The following is an 18,605-nucleotide window of genomic DNA, read 5'->3' as shown; positions in this document are numbered from 1 at the left end:
AGGAACCAGAGTGTTGGAGAGACCCCCCTCCAGGCCCCATTAGACTCCATTGTAGTCTCTAATGGGACCTGGAGGAAATTCTTTCTAACACACTCTCTAAAGGACACTGAGATAGCCTCTGCTAGAATGCTCCCCCCCCTCCATGGCCCATTAGCCCTCAATTGTAGTCTCTACTGGGGCCTGGAGGCGACTGTTTCCAGCAGGGACACTGAGATGGCCTCTGTTAGAAAGACCCCCTTCCAAGCCTATTAGACTCCATTGTAGTCTCTAATAGGGCATGGAGGGTATTCTTTCTAACACACTCTCTAAAGGACACTGAGATAGCCTCTGCTAGAAAGACCCCCCTCCATGGCCCATTAGCCCTCAATTGTAGTCTCTACTGGGGCCTTGAAGGGATTATTACACTTTTGTTCCTTGTGTCTAAAGATTGTGTAGGGTGTGGCTGGAGGCGGTGCATGGAGGCGGGACATGGGTGGCGCTTGCTGCGGAGTATGGGTGGGGCCTGTAAGGGGGCCCTTGATTTATTTTGCCCGGGGGCCCTGAGGGTTCTCAGTCCGCCCCTGCTCCCTGTGTTTTCCTCACCTCCCCTTCTCCTCATCTCCACTTCTCCTCACCCCCCTCTCCCTGTGTTCTTCTCACTCCCCCCTCCCTGTGTTCTTCTCACCTCACCCCCTCTCTGTGTTCTTCTCACTCCCCTCTCCCTGTGTTCTTCTCGCCTCCCCCTCTCCTCACCTCCCCTTCCTGTAGCGTGGCCGAGCTCCTGTCCGAGTTTCTGTTTCCTGTACCCAGCCGGACTGATAGGAAGTGCACACTAAGTGTGCACTTCCTGTCAGTCCGGCCGGGTCGCGGACCGGAGAGGAGCTCAGCCACGCTACAGGGGAGGAGAGGCAGTGCGGCAGCCACCTGAGCACTCTCTATAGAGCGCTCAGGTGGCTGCAACATTTAAAGGTCCGGCGATGGGGGCGCAGGGTGCCCTCTCCTATATGGCGCCGTAGGCGGCTGCCTAGTTCGCCTTATAGGAAGCGCCGGCCCTGTTGAGAGGACAGCAAATTTATACTTTTATACCGGCAGTACACTTACTACTTTACATTGTAGCAGAGTGTCATTTCTTCAGTGTTGTCACATGAAAAGATATAGTAAAATATTTACAAAAATGTGAGGGGTGTGCTCACTTTTGTGAGATACTTTACCTGCAATACCTTCCAATCACTGCTTTTGCTTGCTCCGATAATGTCCAGCAACTGTGTAATAATGCACCTAGACACTTTGCTCTGTATCTGACTTGTTCTGATTACTATACACTTCATTAGACTGCTCAGTTAAATGGATACCTTCAGTCACCATGAGTCAAGGGAACTAGCTTTTTGAATTACTATATCAATGACTGTAGTTTTGTCTCTTCTCATGTGTATATGTCACACAGTATCAGACTTAGTCTTTGACACATTTGATACTTTTGTATCTCATGATACTGTTAGTGACATTTGGATGTTCAGGACCAACTTATTTTGGTTACCAAACTGGAGCACTATTGTTGGTACCTTAACCTTAGCGCCTGATATATCGCAACAGTGAGGTTTTTCTTACCTCATCTGTCCTCTGGTATACAGTGCACTGAGGTGACCAGGGTGGTGATCAACTATTCAGACAATATACACCCCTTACAGCTAAACGCTGTTTGGCCCCCTTGTGGACGCCCCGTTATAGTATGGCGGCAAATCACAATGTACAGTGATCTGGGTTATTTGGTTTAATCCATTGGTGGCTGTGGAATTGAAGTACTGTGGAGGCTTTTTACCCCAGTCTCTTTTCACCCCCCCCCCCCCTTCCCCCTCTCTCATTTATTTCCATAGAGAGGGTCGGTCACCCAGTCCAGCACATGTCTACTCTTACTGTTTTATTCTCTTTCTGTACTATTGTATTTATCTTGTGTATAATTTTGCAGCTTTTTGACTGCTACTATTGTCCTGTACCTAGTCAGACAGCTATAGCTGGGATAGCTATTTTGATGTTTATTTACCAATAAAGTTTTTTTTTTTTTTTTCTTATCACATTTAGTGTATACTCTATCTCAGGAACAGATCTTTCCTTTTTCCCTTCCCTCCTTTTCTCTTTTTGTTATTTTTAAAATACTGAGAAGAAATCACTACATATAGATGTTTTGGACAGTATAATGAAAACACCACCAGCCAGGAAATGTGATTAACCAAAATGTTAGGCAACAGCTACTTAGAATGTACGTTAGCTACTTAGAATATACGTTAAATGACTATTGTTAATCATAATAACAGCAGCAGATTGGTATTTGTTTTTCCTAAGCCTCCATCACAAACAAGGGAGGAACATGACAAAATAAATTATAGCAAACAGAACCAGCATTTAGTTTTAGATTTCAGAGTCCCAATGACAACTTATAATTATCCGTCCACATGAAGGCTTCCAGTGTCACTGGGTCACTAGTGTTTATTAATGATGTGACAGAAGACAGAAGCAGCCGGATACATTCTGAAGTCTATAGGGATATATTGTCTTCTCAGATTCAGCCAAATTCAACAACGTTGATTGGATGGCGCTTCACTTTACAAATGACAATGACCCAAAACATACTGCAAAAGCAACCCAGGAGTATTTTTTTTTAAGGCAAAGCAGTGGAATATTCTGCAATGGCTGAGTCAATCACCTGATATAAACCCGATCAATCAAGCATTTCACTTGCTGAAGACAAAATTTAAGGCAAAAAAGACCCACAAACAAACAACAACTGAAAACAGCTGCAGTAAAGGCCTGGCAAAGCATCACAAAGGATGAAACCCAGCAATTGGTGATGTCCGTGAGTTCCAGACTTCATGCAGCCATTGCCTGCAAGTGTGTCAACTTGTCCAATTACATTTGAGCCCCTGAACTAAGGGGACTGTGTATGAAAATGGTTGCAATTCCTAAACGTTTCATACAATATTTTTGTTCAACCCCTTAAATTAAAACTGAAAGTCTGTACTTCAATTGCATCTTGGTTGTTTAATTTCAAATCCATTGTGGTGGCGCACAGTACCAAAATAATAAAAATTGTGTCAGTGTCCAAATATGTCTAGACCTAACTGTATATATAGATATGTCTTGGGTGCATTTCTCATGGACTTTGCCTTATCTAGTTTCAATAACTTTTCACCCTGCAAGCATACGATATAGAATTCTGAGATAGATCTAAATGAAATATGAAAAAGAAACATAGCTCCCACGTAGCTAATAGCAAAACTGAGCAGCATCTTGTCCTTTAGGTCAACTAGGAGCCTTATTTGACCATTAGTGAGAGCAGCAAACAGATAAATAATAATAGACTTTCCCCTAATTGCCTTTTCAGTTCAGAGAAATTCACGAACAAACTTCAGAATTGCTTACTAAAATTAGTGAGAGCACAGCTTAGAGCTGTTTGACAAACTGTAAAATTGCCCAACATTCCATGTATTGGAAGTTGCAGGAGTCCATAAAAAGTAATGTTAGCATTCTCACCTGCATTATAGTTAATTTTCTACAGCCCCATTGCCACCTTGTCTTTTACATCCAGGCACTTTATACAAGTGGAGTCTACTCACAAATGTAAGCCTTCTGCAACAGAGTTCCAGAAACTAAAGCATGTTCTGTGCTTGCTAATCACTTTAAAGAAATTAGTCTGAATTCAATTGACCAGTACAGGGTCAGTGTAAGCTCCAGAGGCCCACCAAGGCAGTTAGCAAGACAGCCCATAACACTTCCAGGATGCCGGTGTCAATGTCATCCTTTTGGTGCATGTGTCATTCAACAATCTAATACGCTCCATTTAGTCAGACCTGTTTACTGAATTTCATTGTACTAGGAATTACTGGATTTCCTGATGGAGACATGATGACTTGTAGACTAAACCTTGAAATTGGGCAGTAAAATTTTTATGTTTATTTATGGAAGCCACTGTGCAGCTTTTTAAATATTGTTTTAATTTATTTCAAGCTTAGGTGTATTCCAACCCATACATCCCAATTTTACTGAATCCCAATCTTAAAATGGACTAGACTTCTAAAAGGTCTATGATGGTCCAGCACATGTTTACCATTGCTAAATAGACAGATATGTGGATTTGTGAAGAGAGTGAAGATTCAGCTCCGGAACACTGAATGTAACTTGCCCTAAATTAATCTTCCTTATGCCACATTTAGTAGGTACTAACCACTGCATCGTGGGAACACCCCACAAGACTTGCCAGTTTGGTAATGATCTTACCCAGTCATCTAGCCATCACTATTTGACCCTAGTCAAAGTCACTCAGATCTGTTCGAAATACACTCTGGGCTCTCATCTGAATTAAGCTGTTTTGGTAGGAGGACATTCCAGCACTGGCTTACCTGAACTGGTTAAAGCATTAACAAATGGTTCAACCACAAGTCTTAAAAACAGCACCTGGTCGCTCTGCCACTGAACATCTTTCCCCGGCACTGGTGACTGGCTGAGAGCGTCAGTAGCTCCCCACTGAGAAAAGAAAGTGAAAAATACAATGTTTCTCACAGATAGGCTGAAAACATCAGCTGATGCTCTCCGTGGGCCCTATCTGAGGCTTCTTGATTCAAGCTTCAAACATGGCACAGAAAGTAATAGGGCAATGCATCAGTTTGAAGACTTTGGGTTAAACTGTTTGTTGATGGCTTAACTCCTTCAGATAAGTCAATGTAAGGGACCTTCTTACACCATAACAGCAACATTCTGTTTATGTTTACTAGTGCCCTGTGTGGTTCTTTAACAGTGTGCTTTTAAATTGCATCATATTTAGTTATGAGTTAAAGAATGCAGTATCATTACAGTGTTGGCCTACTTAACGGCAACATTCAGAACACACCTTTTTCACAGCAATATTTAACATACATTGAAAAATAGCTCTCAGTGTGTGCTCCTGTAGACAGATTTAAATGTAGCTGTTTAAATGCCAAATGTTTAACTTGACATGAAAAATGAGGGAAATCACCCAATTGACGTTAGATATGTTTAACTTTTCCCTATTCAATAATAAACAGCAATCTCCAAATAAATAACATGAATTTATTTTAGAAACTCAACTTTATGTCACTTCCTTTTCTTTTTATATATATATAGTCTTTATTTTTGGTGTGCAGTGTAAAATACAAGCATTGGCATTGACTCTTTTCTTAAAATAAAAGATAAATTAAATTGAGTCAAGATATGCTGCACATTTTAGAAAGGAAATAAGAAAGTAACAAAATATAAAAACAGTGAGAGGTATGCCAGGCGTATTTCTCCTGGAAGGAGCCCCTAGTTGAAATCTAATGGATACAGAGAATAAAGAGAAAGGGCTGACTATATTGGGCACACAGGCAGAGAAAAAAAGTTACCTGTGCTCTCTCCTTAATTCCTATGTATATTTAGACAAATGGAGGTCATTTAGTTACTCCAATGGCCATTGGAGGAAATGCCCGCCTGCCAACGTCAAGGCAGACCCCCTTAGACGGGTCCTACACTGACCTTTCACCTTGCCTTCTTGAGCTTCTGGCAAATATATCTCTAATGAGACAGAGAGGGGTATTTTTTTTATATACACCCCTATATACTTATTAACCCTTAATAGGGAACACATGGGATGGGCGACAATGTTACCATCATACAGGCAGAGACATCAAAGAATTGCACACAGCAATACACTCTTGTAGTCAGTCAGCTGTAGTGAGTAACTAAGGGCCTTTCCTCACAGTTCAGTCTTAGAGCGTGTCTCAACTTGTATTTGTACAACTGGAGATGCCGATGGCTTTGGGATGGGAACATTGAGGTAAGTAAGCATCCTTATGTGGCAGGGCAGGCTGAAGCCTTAGATACTCTAGTTGCCGCCAAATGTGTCTATCCAACCTAGAGAGGATGTCACTGAGATCTACCTTCAGGGCCGCCATCAGGGGGTGACAACCGTGACAGTTGTCACGGGCCCGGCGGCCCTGGGGGTCCGGACTGCTCTGGCAGTCCTGGGCCCCACTTTCCCTCCCTGCACACATAGATAGCGAATATCGCTATCTATGTGTGCAGCCGCGGGCCCCCCAGCTTCCTGTTACCGCAGAGGGGGCCCAGGCAGCACACTTCCTGTTCTCCTCTTCTCCTCCCGGCTAATAACTCTCGCGAGACACGGTTGCCATGGCAACGCTCCGCAGGTCTCGCGAGAGTTATTGGAGGAGAGAAGAGGAGAAGCAGTGTGCTGCCTGGGCCCCCTCTGCGGTAACAGGAAGCCGGGGGGCCCCACCATGCCACCGGACCACCGGGGATGGAATCTCCCCCCTCCCTAGACACAGGTAAGCAGGGAGGGGGGAGAAACAATTGAGTTAATTAAATTAATTTTTTTTTTTAATAATGTTAAAATGCCCCCCCCCCCTCCTCATTGGACATTTACACACACACTACATACACTGACACAACACACACACACACACACACTACATACACTGACACAACACACACACTATATACACTAACACAACACACACACACACTACATACACTGACAAAACACACACACTGCATACACTGACACAACACACACACGCACACACACTACATACACTGACACAACACACACACACACACACTACATACACTAACACAACACACACACACACAAACTACATACACTAACACAACACACACACACTACATACACTGACAAAACACACACACTGCATACACTGACACAACACACACACACATACACTGACACAACACACACACACTACATACACTGACACAACACACACACACTGCATACACTAACACAACACACACTGTATACACTAACACAACACACACTGCATACACTAACACAACACACTGCATACACTAACACAACACACACTGCATACACTAACACAACACACACTGCATACACTAACACAGCACACTCTGGATACACTAACACAGCACACTCTGCATACACTGACACAACACACACTGCATACACAAACACACACACTGCATACACTAATACAACACACACTGCATACACTAACACACACAGTGCATACACTAATACAATACACACACTGCATTCACTAATACAACATGCACTCTGCATACACTACACACTAACACACTCACTGCATCCACTATACTGACACACACTCTGCATTCGCTACACATTACCACACTCTGCATTCACTACACTAACACACACTCTGCATCCGCTACACACTAACACACTCTGCATTCACTACACTAACACACACTCTGCATCCGCTACACACTAACACACTCTCTGCATTCACTACACATTAACACTCTGCATTCACTACACTAACACAGACTCTGCATCCGCTACACACTAACACACTCTCTGCATTCACTACACATTAACACACTCTCTGCATTCACTACACATTAACACACTCTCTGCATTCACTACACTAAGACACTCTCTGCATTCACTACACATTAACACACACTCTGCATTCACTACACATTAACACACACTCTGCATTCACTACAATTTACACACACACTACATTCATTACACTGACACACTCTGCATTCACTACACCCTAACACACACTCTGCATTTATTACACACTAACACACACTCTGCATTCACTAAACTATGCACACACTCTGGATTCACTATACTGACACACACTCTGCGTTCACTACACTAACATACACTCTGCATCAACTGTACACACAGCATCCACTACACAAACATCCTGTATTCACAGTACACACACTACATCCACCACAAATTGAAACATTCTGCATTCACTATACACAGACACTGTGTCTAATACACACACTACATCCACTACAGACACTGCATCCACTAAACACATTTCATCTAGTACATACAAACACTACATCCACTACACAAACACACACTACATCACTGTACACACACTACATCCACTACTCAAACACTCTCTGCATTCACTACACATTAACACTCTGCATTGGTTGGTTGCTTCTTGGGGCATTTGTTGTCCAGGCTGGTGTCTGTCTTGGATGAGGGGAGAGTCCCAATATGGTTGCATTAGGCTGTTAGGCCTTCTTTTTCCGCCCCCCCCCCCCCCCCCCCCCCCCGTGGGAGGCAGAGCGGCATGGTAGGGTAGTCCAAGGCCTTGCTGCCTCGCCTCATCTTTGAGTCAGAACCCTCTGGTGTTGGGGATATTGGTGTTGCTCTTCCCTGGCTCGCCGGGTCCTGCTTAGGCAGGGTAGGCTATCTGTCTGTGTGGTATCAGACGAGGAGTTGCACGTCATGCGGTCTCCGCCATCTTGGGAGCGTGTTGCCGCCGGTTTTGAGGCGCTCCGATGGTTCACAGGGTGGGGGCTGCGATCACCCCCGCCGGCCCAGAGGGGGGGGGAACAGGGCTGGACCCGCCTAGCCTCTTGGTTCTGCCGTACCGCTGGTGGGCAGGATAGCTGGGCAGCGGCCTCCACCCCACTCACCGCCCGGGCGGTCTCCATCATGCGTGACGGGGATCACCCCACCGAGGGACTAGAACCTCGCAGCAAGCCTCTCCTCGGGACCAGGGTTGTTTATTTGCACAGGAGCACAGCTGTCAGTTGTCGGGTAAGCGTTTTGCAGTTTTTTAGGGGCTAAAACGAAGTAGCTTTTCAGGAGCTACTCCTCAGTGCGTCCGCTCAGCATGGCGGTCCGGCCCCGCCCCCTCGGTTGTCGCTTTAGTTTATGGTGACCTAACTACTTTAAGCACTGTCAGACATTAGCTTTACTGGTTATTCTACCTTATCTTTAACTGTCATTGTCACTGTTGGACTGCGCTCTTCTTGTGTAGGGCTTTTCAAGGACTTTTAGTTCAGTTTAGATTTTACGTAAAACTGTAGTTTAGTTCAGGTGCATGTTGACGCCAGATAAATTTGTATATATCTTTTTGGATGATGTTGCCTTTCTCAGTTATCTTATGACTAACTTTTCTGCATTGTTATTTAACTGCCTACACTTTTCATTCCTATTGCAACATTGTGTCTAGTACAAGAAACTTTGTAGCAGCCTTATCTTACTTTAGCTACTTTTTTTCTCTGAATAATTTTTACATAACTGAGTAGTTCTGATTATATTCCCTTATATACTTATTACTAGTGACAGTAAGAATAGAACATAGTAGTCCTAGTATTCTAACTAGTTTTGTATGTTTTTGAATTTACATTAGATAAGAGGTGAAAAACACTTCCTGGTATTCCATTCATAAACCTGTCTGTTTATATATAACATAATCACTTTAAAGGTAAGCCTTATTTTATATTTTGATTTGCATGTTTTTGTTTGTTTTTCACCAATGTGGATTTTATACTCGCCAGGCCTGATTTTTCACTCGCCAATGGCTAATGAACACGTTATAATTTATTATATAATGAATTACAATGATTAAACTCATGCCTGGACCATAAAGGCCTTCAGGATGGTCTTATTCTTCTATGGGGTCCAGACTGCTCTCAGTCCATGTCTTGATTGAGAGGAATTACTAAAGTGTTAGGAATACAAACATGCAGTCCTAGAGTGTCCTAGAGCAGGCATAGGCAACCTTCGGCACTGCAGATGTTTTGGACTACACCCCCCATGATGCTTTGCCAGCATTATGGGTGTAAGAGCAGTATAAGGGATGTAGTCCCTAACATCTGGAGTGCCGAAGGTTGCCTATCCCTGTCCTAGAGCATATTTAGATTCAGACACCCTTCTTTTTCACCTGTAAAAAAAAAAAAGAGAAAAATAAAATAGGCTTGACCTTTTTTCCAGCTCAGAGACTCACTCGATGCTGCCTCTGGCTCCCGCATTGTCATTCTGGAGGCATCGATTCGTTGGTGAATATTTAATGTAATGGTCCTCATCAGTGGAGTACTTACCACAGTTGCAGGGGTCGTTGATGCGACCGGGCCCCTCACTCCAGAGTGACCGTAGGCCACCTGGATACCTTCTGGGCCGCACCTTCCCGGGTCTGCGGTTCATGGGTGTCTAGCAGGAGTGGAGAGCTACGCTGTGTGTAGCATGGCCAAGTGGTCTGACAGGAAGCGCTCACTGTGTACAGAAGGAGGAGAGAGGAATGGGATACAGGGAGGGGAGGAGGGAGAGAGGGATGGGTGGGACACAGGGATGGGGGTGAGAGGGAGGAATGGGACACAGAGAGGGGATGAGGGAGAGAGGGAGGTGATAGGACACAGGGAGGAGGGAGAGAGGGAGGAATGGGATACAGGGAGGGCAGGGGGGAGAGAGGGATGAATGGGTCACAGGGAGAGGAGGACAGAGAGAGATAAGAATAGGACACAGGGAGGGGAGGAGGGTGAGAGGGAGGTGATAGGACACAGGGAGGGGGGAGAGATGAAGGAATGGGTCACAGGGAAAGGAGGAGGTAGAGAGAGAGGAATGGGACACAGGGAGGGGAGGAGGGAGAGAGGGAGGAATGGGATACATGGAGGGTGGGGGGATAGAGGGAGGAATGAGACACAAGGATGGCAGGTGGTAGAGAGGGAGGAATGGGTCATAGGGGGAATGAGACACATAGTGGGGAAGGGGGAGAGGGATGAATAGGACACATGAAGGGGGTTAAGGGGGTAGAGGGAATGGGACACGTGGAGGGGAATGGGGGAGAGGGAGAAATGGGACACGTGGATGGGCTGAGGTAGAGGGAATGGGACACGTGGAGTGGTGGGGGGAGGGTATGGGAAACATGGAGGGTGGGGAGGAGAGAGGGAGGGAGAAATGGTACACATGGAAGGGGGAGAGGGAGGAATGGGACACATAAAGGGGCTGGGGGTACAGGGAATGGGACACGTAGAGGGGCTGCAGGGAGGGTTTGGGACACATGGAGGGGCTGGGAGGAATGAGGGTATGAGACACATGGATGGAGGGGCTGAGGGGGGAGGGAATGGGACACATGAAAGGGGCTGGGGTGCAGAAGGCTATGGCACACTTGGGGGGCTTTTGGGGTTGAGGGAATGAGACACATGGTGGAGCTGTGGGCAGGGAATGAGATACGGGGGAATGAGACATATGGGGTGAACTGCATTTGGTGACTTTTGATGTCCTCATGTATGTCGAACATCACGTGACCAGGTAAAAATTGATTGTTAAAGAGGAAGCCCCTCTAGTGGCTGTCTACAAGACATCCGCTAGAGATGTGTTTAAGGAGAACCTATCATGCCCAAAACTCCTTATGCTCATTCGATTGAGCATACGATTCTATCTCTCTATGTTGTGCTAGCAGTTTTGCTACCAAATGTTTAGATTAGGAGAAAAACCCTATATAAAAATAGGCTTTTCTCCCAACTGTCAGTCAATGCCTCAGCATACATTGAATACACCATGTATCTTTGCGATATATGGTGTATTCAATGTATACGGCAGTGATTTCAGGTACGTGATTTTTTTTCCCCTTACAGCTTCACTTTCACCTTAAAAAATAAACATTGCAACTTCTACAAAAGAGCAAATATTTACAACACAGTTTTGAAACTACAGGAACATTGCACCAAGACCACATAATTAAGATGAAGTGGTAGGTGTGACTTTACTGGTGCTTTAAGATCTATCACCATGATGAATCTATCCAGTTCTTAGAGAAATCCCCAGGTTAAATCCTGACAGTTCACATTTTAATAAATAGCCTTGTGCGATATCTAATAGATTCCTGTGCACTCCAGTCCTGGTTTCCGGGTTTGTACCTGTTATTTAGATTATCAGCTGTTGTACAAGTTCCTGTGACTGGCTCACTTTATTTACCTTTTCTAATTACAACTAATTGCCATTACAAAAATATTTCTGTGTTTGCTACTACAATGCCTAGGTTATTTCCATTGAATTTGGCCCCAAAACTCCTTTCACCTTTGACTTTGCTGAGCTTGATGAGAGTATGGGTCAGTTAAAGGGCAGGGGAACATTCTGCTAAACAGGCTCGACTAGCTGCTAGCCGAGTGAGCTACCATTGGGCATGCCGCGTGCGGGCCACATGACTGGCCTTAGCTACAGCCCCGAGCCCCAGGCAGTCTCTCCCTGGTTGTCAGGGAGAGCAGACGGAGGAGGGGGGGGGGTTCTCGCACCCATTGAGCACCGCCTACCTGTTGGACGAGTTTATAGTGCATAAGGTGCCGCCCAGCTCGTCATACACACTGGGGAGAACTGGCAGGTGCAGTCACTCAGCTCCAACATGTCGTTAGGCCAGCAGTCCCAGACCTGGTTCCCCACTCACGTCCAGGTGACCGTGTTGCAGGCGAAAGCCCTCAGGTCAAAGGGTAAAGCTGGCTCCAACGATGCGTACGCCATCATCCAGCTGGGCAAGGAGAAGTACTCCACCACCGTGGCCGAGAAGGCAGTGGCCCCCGTGTGGAAAGAAGAGGCCACTTTCGAGGTGCCCCTGCTCCACAATGACAACCAGGAGCGGTGTACGGTGCGGGTCATCGTCATGCACAGGGCCCTGGTGGGAATGGACAAGTTCCTGGGGCAGGTAGAGCTCAATCTGTGGGAGCTTCATCAGACCAAGAACAGGAGAAAAGTTCAGTAAGTATCGAGCCACTATCTTCAATGTTCAATTTGGCAGCCAGATCTGACAGGTTATTAACTCAAATGAAGAATTCAATGTGCATTTCACATTTTAAGTAGATGAATTGGAAACATAACTTAAATGTGAAAGTCACTGTGGGTTCCCAATAATTCTATCTTTAGTGAATAACCAAAGGGTTAGTTTCCCTGTCTATTTTTTCACCAGATGTAGATAACACACCAACAATATTACCTTTTCAAAGTAGAAAAGTGATTGGTTTGTAAGCATCTGCATGCGTTTTACTTTTTCTTTATATCATTATTATTATGTTATTTATATAGCGCCATCGAATTCTGCAGCGCTTTACAATGGGATCATAATCTACACAGCATCATTCTATTAGTTCTATAATTACCGTTCCACATTTAGAGCTTCGCCATGTAATTATTTGTGAATATTGTCTATTTAGGACATTTACACTTTACTAAAGTGAGAGCTTCCAGGCATTCAATGGGAATTTGAATAAAATAAAAATAAAAAATGGCCTTATATTTTAGATTCACCTTGAATTTACTTTGAATTCCCAGCAGTTCTCCCTTTAATGAATGACCCTGTTAGGACTTTGTGAAAGTGTCGCATTTCAGCGTTTGTGAACCTACGCATCTCTAACTCCCAAGTAACACTACCAACACCAGCGTTTTCTTACACTATAATGATATCCCATACTGAAACCTTACATTTTAACCAACTGTACACTTATAGCCTTTACTCTCTATAGAGGGAAACTCTGTAGCAGTTTGGCTAGATTGATTTTTCAAACAAATCGCTGCTGCAATGAGATGCATTTAAAAATGGCAGGGACCCATTCATCTTAAGCGGACACTATAGGGCACCCAGATCACTTCAGCTCAATTAAGTGGTCTGGGAACCACGTCCCTCTCGGCTTAACCCTGCAATCTATTTACGTAAACATTGCCGTGTTTACAAATTTACATTACACGGTTTAATTATGACTCTAGAGGTGCTTCCACACAAATAGCCAAGTAAAACTCTATTGCATTCAGATGATCTTGAAACCCTTCTGATTGGCACAGCATTTTGCTCCACATACGCACAAGTCTTCTAATGCTTTCCTATGGGAGATCATTTGGGTTAGTTGAGATCATCAAGATGGAGAGAGCAACATGGCGTGGGATAAACCTTTTTAAGCTTTGTGGGAGAGGTCACCTAAACGGTGACAAGAACACTGTCGTTGGGGATGCACATTGTATTCCTAAATCCTATCATTTTCCTTTAATGTAGTTTCAGCTCTGCTGCTAGTGAATACAGTGGACCTCAGGAGACTTTTATCTGCTGAAATGAGATGAGCAAAAGTTGATATTTTTGCCTTTTTTGTTTTTTATATTTTTGAATGACACTTCAAGGGAACAGAAGTCTTCTCACACATGAGAGACTACTTTACTATAAACCTAACAAATTGTATTAATTTCTTTAAATATTTTGTGGAGGTATTTATTATCTAGAGGGGGAAAAGTCCTCATTGCAGTTTGGAGTGTGTAAATATTTTCATACTATGTGCAGGGAGTCACATGCTCACAAGGGTTGTGTAATGTTTGATTTTTGTAGGCATGGCAAACCAATTAAATATATTGCATTAGAAATGACTAATGAGTGTTGTAATAACCATATTTTAAGATGGTGTCATTTAAGTTTCATTGTATTATGGATTATTTAAAAAAAAAAACTCACTCCTATATAACTTCCTGTGAGTGAGATTTAATTTTTAAGAAACCTGACTTATCTAATAATTCCTTATTAAAGGAACAGTATAGCATTAGGAATACAAACATGTATTCCTACTGCTATAGTGTTTCCATAATTAACTGGAATATTGGAGCCCTCCTAAAAGTTGTGTTTTTGTGTGTGTGTGTGTGTGTGTGTGTGTGTGTGTGTGTGTGTGTGTTTACTCTACCTGGTGCATCAGTCTCAGCCACTGCACTATTTGTTTGGTTCGTGATTCAGTTTTATTTTGGCTCAGATACAACCACTGGACACTACTGAGGAGAACAGAAATATTTTAGTTTTTCCACTATGTTCAGTGGGGGGAGGGGGGAACATTTATGACCATGAATGACAGGGAGCCAAGGTGGTAGTACCAGTTCCAAGGCAGAAGTATGCTTTTTACATAAAAAATGTTCAGGTTTCCCAAAAATGTATTGCAACATATAGAGGATGGGAAAACATAACTATAAAAAAAACACTCCTGGGAGGTGATCATTCCATGTGTGGAATGAAACGGACTACTAGAACAAATAAGCTGTATGTATTGTCCGTTTTATAGGAACACTAACTATAAAACTGTTATTTTTGAAGATATGTTTTTCTAATTGTTCTCAGATGCAGAGCCCCACTTTTGTTTAAAAGGAAATGAAGAATAAAAAGGAAACCACGCTATAAAACATACATGTAATGTAGTGCTTGGCCAGTCTCCCCTCTGCAGCCTGTTCCACCTTGTGTGCGATCTTGAGGCAGTCTTTACAACTCTCCAATGCTTCTTCTTCTATAGAATCGTTGAATCCAGTGCTTCTCAATGAGTGCTGTGTATGAATCCATGACACTTTGGCTACCCCACTTCTTCTCCTCTAGCACTCTTTCCCTTATATTTGGTGGACATTAACATCCCAATCAACAACCCCATCTGCCCAGATGCCTCTTGTCTGCTCTCTGTAACCTCCTCATGTTGCCTCACACAATGGTCCAATTCAGCAACTCGTACAGCGGTCTGATCTACCCTACCATTACTTTTTGTGTAACTATACCCCACTCCCTCTAGCATGTAAGCTCATTGAGCACGGCCCTCAAGCCCTCTGTTCCTGTGCGTCCAACTTGTCTGGTTACAATTACGTGTCTGTTAGTACATCCATTGTACAGCGCTGTGGAATTTGTTGGTGCTTTTATAAATATGTATATGTATATGTATATGTATATGTCTATGTCTGTCTTCTAAAATAGAAGAGTTTCTGTAGTGGTGTCACTAGGCCTGATGGCCATTAGAGGCATTTTTTTAACGAACTGTAAACATTGCCATTTCAATGAAACAGCAGTGTTTTATATTTCTAGAGAAAAGGTGCAGTTTCTATGTACCAAAACATGCATTAAGATGGAGTATCACTATCACTTTAAAGATTCACTCCAGTTCCCTAACTTTATTTATTTTTTATTTTTTTTTATTTATAATCCCCTTGACACATCGCAGCTGCTCTCTTTCCCTGGTTGTAATGGTGCTTTGAGTGTTAATTTTATAAATTTTTAAGGATTAATCAATTTTAACTAAAATTAATAGACTTGTGCATAAAATCTTTACAGCTGCTATGAACAAATCGAATTCTGTTGCTTGGCTTCATTGGAGGTTTACCTCTGAAGTCTTAATATTGAATATGCGTGCACAGGTAAATTGTTGCCGGATCAATTTAATTAAAGAAAAGATTAAAAGGAATATAATTACTTTGTACCATCTGAAAACAATCAAGTTTTTTTGGGAAAAAAAAATAGATGTTTTTTACAATGAAGTATGCTAAAATAGATAAAAAGGAAAAACTCATCCCTACCTTTACTATATGATAGGATCCCTCAGCCATATCCATGTACCTAGGGTCAGACAGTGTCTGTCTGAAAACAGACACAGACTTGATGGTCTTCTCTGCTGTGTTGGTAGTGAAGCAGAGAAGAACAAAGAGACTTACTGTCTGTTTCCAAACATTGTATGACTGAGGGATCCTGTCATTTAAAAAAACAAAAAATTTCCATATACTTAACTTCAAACACTTGATGAAAGGATTACTTTATTAAAAAGTAGTTTTGACTCAGCAGTTTTTTTTAAAGAACAATATAACATTAGGAATACAAAACTGTATTCCTACCTCCATAGTGCCCCTCTGCCGATTTCTGTAGGTCTGCTGCCCCATTGGTATGGAAGTTGTTAAAAACCCTTATAATACTTGCCTCTTTCCAGCTTTGAGGTCTCTCTACGCTGGCTCAGTCTCCTCCTCTAGCGAGAACATGTCAGTGGCGCTCCCTAATGCTCATGTATTGTGAGCAGCCACACGTGCATTAGAGCTTCCTATAGGAAAGCATTAAATCAATGCTTTCCTATGGGGATTTTAAAGAAGGGCGTCCTCATGCAAATCATTAGGGCATCCAACGTTGTTTAGTTGATTTAAACTGTAGGAATCCAGGATGCGCTTCCCAGCTCCTAGAGGTTATCTGAACCCTGTAATGTAAACATTGCAGAGTTAAGGGGACAGTTGCATTTTAATGAGATGAAATGGTCTGGGTGCCTTAAGTGTGCATTTAAAGGAGTATTGAACAGTTAACAATGTAGTGCATCGATAACTAAACTGAAACTTTAGACCAAACTTGAGAGGGGAAATAACTTTGGAAAAATTGTCAATTCTGCCCTGCAACTTGGTTTTGATTTCTAGTAACTAAATGACCTCCATTTGTCTAAATATACATAGGGATTAAGGAGAGAGTGCAGGTAACTTTATTTATTTATTTATTTTTCTTTTGGGTTTTAACTATATATTGGGGCTGATGTGTACTGTGGTCATTGCTGCCACCCAGGAGTGAGCGCAGGACTTATCTTTTCGTATTTGTATTCACTTTTTGTATCACACAGCTTTTTTACAATGCAGCTGCCCATCCCATGTGTTCCCTATTAAGGGTTAATAAGTATATAGGGGTGTATATAAAAGATACCCCTCTCTGTCTCAGTGGAGATATCTTTGCCAGAAGCTCAAGGAAGCAAGGTGAAGGGTCCGTGTAGGACCCGCTTAGGGGGGGGGGGGGGTCTGCCTTGACGTTGGCAGGCGGGCATTCCCTCCAATGGCCATTGGAGTAACTAAATTACCTCCATTTGTCTAAATATACATAGGGATTAAGGAGAGAGCACAGGTAACTCTCTTTTTCTTTAGTTTTGATTTCTGTTAACTTTTTAGTAATTGTATACTTGTGATTGTCGATGTAGACTTGTGTCAATAACTCAGTACAGCTAAGTGTCCTAGGAATCCTAGATCAGTGGTAGTGGTCTACCTTTTGCTCAACTCTGACCATTCTATTTTAAAGGACAAAGAGTTGTTTGTTTCAAGTATTTCAAACAATGTTCAAAACATGAGGTATCATTTCCTTGATCCTACACTTTATTAAATGCTATTTCAGCAATCATTAAGAGGTGAATAACAAGTGATAACGTAGGGGTGGCAACCACTGTGCTTCCATGTTTTGGCGATGCCACTATTGTGCACATTGCATGTTTTTTTTTTTGTTTTTTTTTATAAATACAGCAGACTAAGATGAATCTAAATTGTTATGATCTACATGAAACCTTGGGTAAAAATATGTATCCACTTTCTATGGGACAAATAGAAAAACTCATCTCTGCCTTTAGTATATACCAGGATCCTTTAGCCATATGTGCACTTTGGGTCAGACAGTGCTTGAAAATCAACGGTTGATCCTTCAGCCATATTCTTGCTCGTTTCCTAATGGGACACCTGTAAAGGTTACTGTGGATGTTGCGTGTGTGATTTCTTTGAAAAATAAGTTACCGTAATGTATTACTAGCTTGCTTTATATGTTTTTATTCCACTCCCATAGATCCTTAACACATCATTGATGTGGTAGTAAGTTTTTGTTTACTGGATCACTGGATGTCCATTCAGGCATCATATATGTAAGCGTTTGATGGAAGATGATACTTTTGTCTGTATAAAGTTACTTTAGGGCTGGGTATAAATGCATGCATGAGTAGGCACATAACATGTGTTTAATCTATGTAAGTACACATGAATGTCATGAATGTATTCGTCGGTTGTGTCTTAGAAACAAACGTTTCCAATGTATGGATTCTATAAATCCTTAATCCTAATCTGTTTAGCCAACAACACACTACAGCCTGCAGCTCCATGAGCTGTTAAATTTTGAGTTAAACTTTTAACATTTTATCTTTTTGTCGTGAATGCCACACTAACTTTCATGCATATAATATTGCTGGTATTTAGATTGCAATGGTAAATTAACTTTTAAATTATTAAAAAAGGTTATAGATATGTCGAAGAG

The 18,605-nt window shown here is 42.6% G+C and overlaps 1 protein-coding gene across 1 annotated transcript in view; it reads left to right on the top strand.

Annotated features, from left to right (window-relative positions):
* The first annotated feature begins 12,037 nt into the window (after positions 1–12,037).
* The window catches only part of RAB11FIP1 (RAB11 family interacting protein 1), a 46,300-nt gene continuing 39,732 nt past the window's right edge, over positions 12,038–18,605 (top strand). The window contains exon 1 of the mRNA XM_063448685.1: positions 12,038–12,505. Within this exon, the coding sequence (XP_063304755.1) occupies positions 12,156–12,505 (350 nt within the window). The 5' untranslated portion in view covers positions 12,038–12,155. The remainder of the gene's footprint in view (positions 12,506–18,605) is intronic.

The sequence above is a fragment of the Pelobates fuscus genome, chromosome 3 (assembly GCF_036172605.1).
Source record: "Pelobates fuscus isolate aPelFus1 chromosome 3, aPelFus1.pri, whole genome shotgun sequence".
NCBI lineage: Eukaryota > Metazoa > Chordata > Amphibia > Anura > Pelobatidae > Pelobates > Pelobates fuscus.
This window is presented reverse-complemented; position numbering and strand designations above follow the sequence as displayed.